This window comes from Glycine max, chromosome 14 (assembly GCF_000004515.6).
Source record: "Glycine max cultivar Williams 82 chromosome 14, Glycine_max_v4.0, whole genome shotgun sequence".
Taxonomy (NCBI): domain Eukaryota; kingdom Viridiplantae; phylum Streptophyta; class Magnoliopsida; order Fabales; family Fabaceae; genus Glycine; species Glycine max.
In genome coordinates this window covers 47,055,436-47,058,551 of record NC_038250.2, presented here as the reverse complement: position 1 = coordinate 47,058,551, position 3,116 = coordinate 47,055,436, and the positions used below count along the sequence as shown (strand labels likewise).

Here is a 3,116-nt window from a genome sequence, read left to right as displayed (position 1 = left end):
AAGTTCATCTATTTTACGAGTTCACAATTTTCAACTCAAAGTTAAATTCATTTAGTCTAAGTTTAACAAGCTAATAAATGAACCAAGTTTTGAATCTCTAATACTACTATCATACAAGCATCGGTGGATCAACTCAACTTTGGTGACTTACCTCGTCTAGAATTGAATGGGTGAATGAATGGCAGCTAAAATATCATACCGTTTAAAAAAATAAATAAAAGCCCTTCACCAATTACAGGCTTAAAAGAATCAAATCATGAAAGGTGTAAAGGAATTCAGCAAGTTCGTTAGATAAATGTACAATCTCCCAAATGCCAGAGAAGGTCATTTTTGTGAATATTACCGTGGAGGGTTCCAATCCAACAACCCTAGACTTAAGCCTAAACTGGAACATAATAAAGACAAACTACTTCTAGCAAATGCCCAGAATGCATCCAAAACTAGCTCAAGATGACAATGACCAAGATAAAATACTGGATCAAGTTACAGAAATTGACAATTACTTACCTAAATAAGGAAAAAAAATGTATGCATATGTAGAATGATGAATGTTTTGTTACATAGGGTTCAGGGATTGCATTATTGTTTCTCAGCACAGGCACAGCTCGTTGTAGTTTGGGCTCTTGTACTTTGTTTCTCATAGTATAGTATTTAGCTACATCACTGTTCACTTTACACACTTTTCGTGCAATTAATTAAACAGTTACTATAATAACAGGAAAATTAATACTTTCCACATTTTTTTGCACCAGAATGATTCTCACCAATTCCACAGCAAGTCACCAATTATGTGTAGTATGAGCAAAAATAATACTACAAAAAAATGAAGTATACAAAAGTCATGACATAAGAATTCACTTCAACTTTTCTATACACCCGAAATTATTCCTCACTCAATTAATAAGAATATAAATAAAACTAACGAGAAAAAAAATATGAAAATAAAATACACAAATTAAATCAAAATTAAAATATACACAACTTTTTGTTTCAAGAGAAGAGTACAATGTGATTGAGTAAAAGGAAAACAACAAAAAAAAAAACAAGTTAGTTAAATTAAGATATATAATCTTCAAAATATTACCCTTCCAGATGGGCCTATACATATCATTCTCACACGCCCAAAAAGCTACAAAACTCATTATCCAAAAATAAAACCTAAACAATTTAATTTAAAAAAAAAAAAGAGGAAAATGGTTTCAATTTTGGATTTCATTGTTAAATTTGGATGTTGTTGATGATAAAATGGGTGGTGGAGAAGTAGAAGGTAAACAAGAGGGGCACTTAACGAGACCGTTTTCATTGCACGCGTTACACGTTTTGAAGCCGGTCTTTTCGGTGTAGACCTTCCTGCTACCGTTACACTCGTCGCACAGAACGAACCTGTGACCCGCGCACACGTGGCACTCAGCGGTGGGATCCACTGCGGGCAGGTCCAGGAGGATCTTCTTAAGCTCGCCGACCTCGTTGAGCTGTCGCAGCTCCTCGGCCCCACCAACGTACCTGCCAGCGATGAACACGCGCGGCAGGGATGGGCCTGGGCCGAGCTCGGGGCGGCCCATGATGCGGTTGAGTTCGGCGGTGAAGCCCGAGTCCATGGACACGTCACGCTCGTCGATTTGGACGCGGAAGCCGCGTAGGATGGAGAGCACGCTCTTGCACGCCTCGAACGTGGGCCTCACCACGCGCAGGCTCGTGTAGTACACCACCACGCGCTGTTCCGCGCCTGGGAAATAATAAATCGCAGGTTGTTGTTGTTGTTGTTGTTCGGGTTTTGAGACAACAACATCAGGTTCGGGTTTTGAAACAACAACATCAGGTTCGGATTCGGGGGGATCGGGGTGGGAGAGGGTTCGGGGGAGTTTGGGAGGTTGGGGGTGGAGGTGAGTTGACCAGGTTCGGAGGAGCGAGTTGGCGAGTCGGACTCGGTGGAAAACGGAGGGTTTTCTAGTGGGGGAAGGAGAGGGTAGTTGGTGGTGGTGGTGTTGGGGGGGTTCGTCGAGGCAAAGGGTCTGAATGTCTTTGAAGGAAGAACAAGAGAATGTGGAAGAGGGTGATGAAGACGCGCTGTGAATTCGAACCGTTGATTTGCCCCACGGTCGCCACATTGAAGGTGGGAAGCTTCAACTTTGTGATTGATTCTCTTTCTTTGCTTGGCTTTGCCGGAATTGGGATTTGGGTTTGGAGAAAAGGGAGATTTTGTGAAGTGGGTATGGGGAAAGATTGGATTTTGGGGGGAAATGGGGTTGAAAATGGAGAAAGAATGGATTCTTTTTTGTTTTTTGTTTTGGGTTTGTTACTATTTTTGTTGATGGGGAAGATGGATGGGTGGATAGAGAGAAGAGGGGGATTTTGGATGCTTAAAGTTTAGGCTTTGGTGGTGGTGGTGGTGTTGAATTTGCATGTTTGCAAAGTTTGGGGAGGTCCTCAGCTTTTTGTTTCTCTTTTTACCGGGGGAAAAGGAGGGACAGGGAAAGAGGGAGCAAGGGAGAATTTAAAAATAAAATAAAAAAATTTGGAAATTAGGGTTGAGAGGTAGAGTGAGGGGTTGAGAGGTAGTTGAGGGGTTGGTTTATTTTGTTTTGTAATTGGCTTTGATGGGGGTTTAATGGAGATCAAGGGAGGATGAGAGGCCCTCTTTACAAGTTTGTACTACAAAATGAACTATTTGTGGATCAGAATTACACTCCCTTTTTTAACTCAAATCCCATTTATATTCTTTTTATATTTGAGATTTTGGTACATCAACTATAACAAACAGAATCTAATGAATCTATAATTTTATAAGAAATCAAACTAATATTTTTAATTTTATAAAGAATATTATGTAAGTTTTTCATATTAATTAGATTTTTTTTCTTTTATACTTTTTTGTTATTTTTTTGTTATAAATATATGATTAAGCCTATAATAAAAATATATAAGTAATTTTATTAATATTATAAATAACTATCAAAATAAAACAAAATGTTAAATTAAATGGACCGTAGATAATAATAAAAACTAAAATATAATTGTTAATGTAATAGTACAATATCATCATCCTATTTATAAAATTAACTTTGGTATTTTAAATCCCTATTTGAACAAACTAATGACTTTGTTTACTGAGTATG

The 3,116-nt window shown here is 38.1% G+C and overlaps 1 protein-coding gene across 1 annotated transcript; it reads right to left on the bottom strand.

Annotated features, from left to right (window-relative positions):
• Nucleotides 1-955: 955 nt before the first annotated feature.
• LOC100778900 (uncharacterized protein At3g28850) lies at nucleotides 956-2,768 on the bottom strand. The gene has a single exon (XM_003544256.5). The coding sequence runs from the start codon at nucleotides 2,106-2,108 to the stop codon at nucleotides 1,200-1,202; it is 909 nt and encodes a 302-aa protein (XP_003544304.1). The 5' UTR covers nucleotides 2,109-2,768; the 3' UTR covers nucleotides 956-1,199.
• Between the last annotated feature and the right edge of the window lie 348 nt (nucleotides 2,769-3,116).

What these genes read in the sequence shown, in the direction of transcription:
- LOC100778900 (XM_003544256.5), bottom strand. Translation starts at nt 2,108, where the DNA reads ATGTGGCGACCGTGGGGCAAATCAACGGTTCGAATTCACAGCGCGTCT.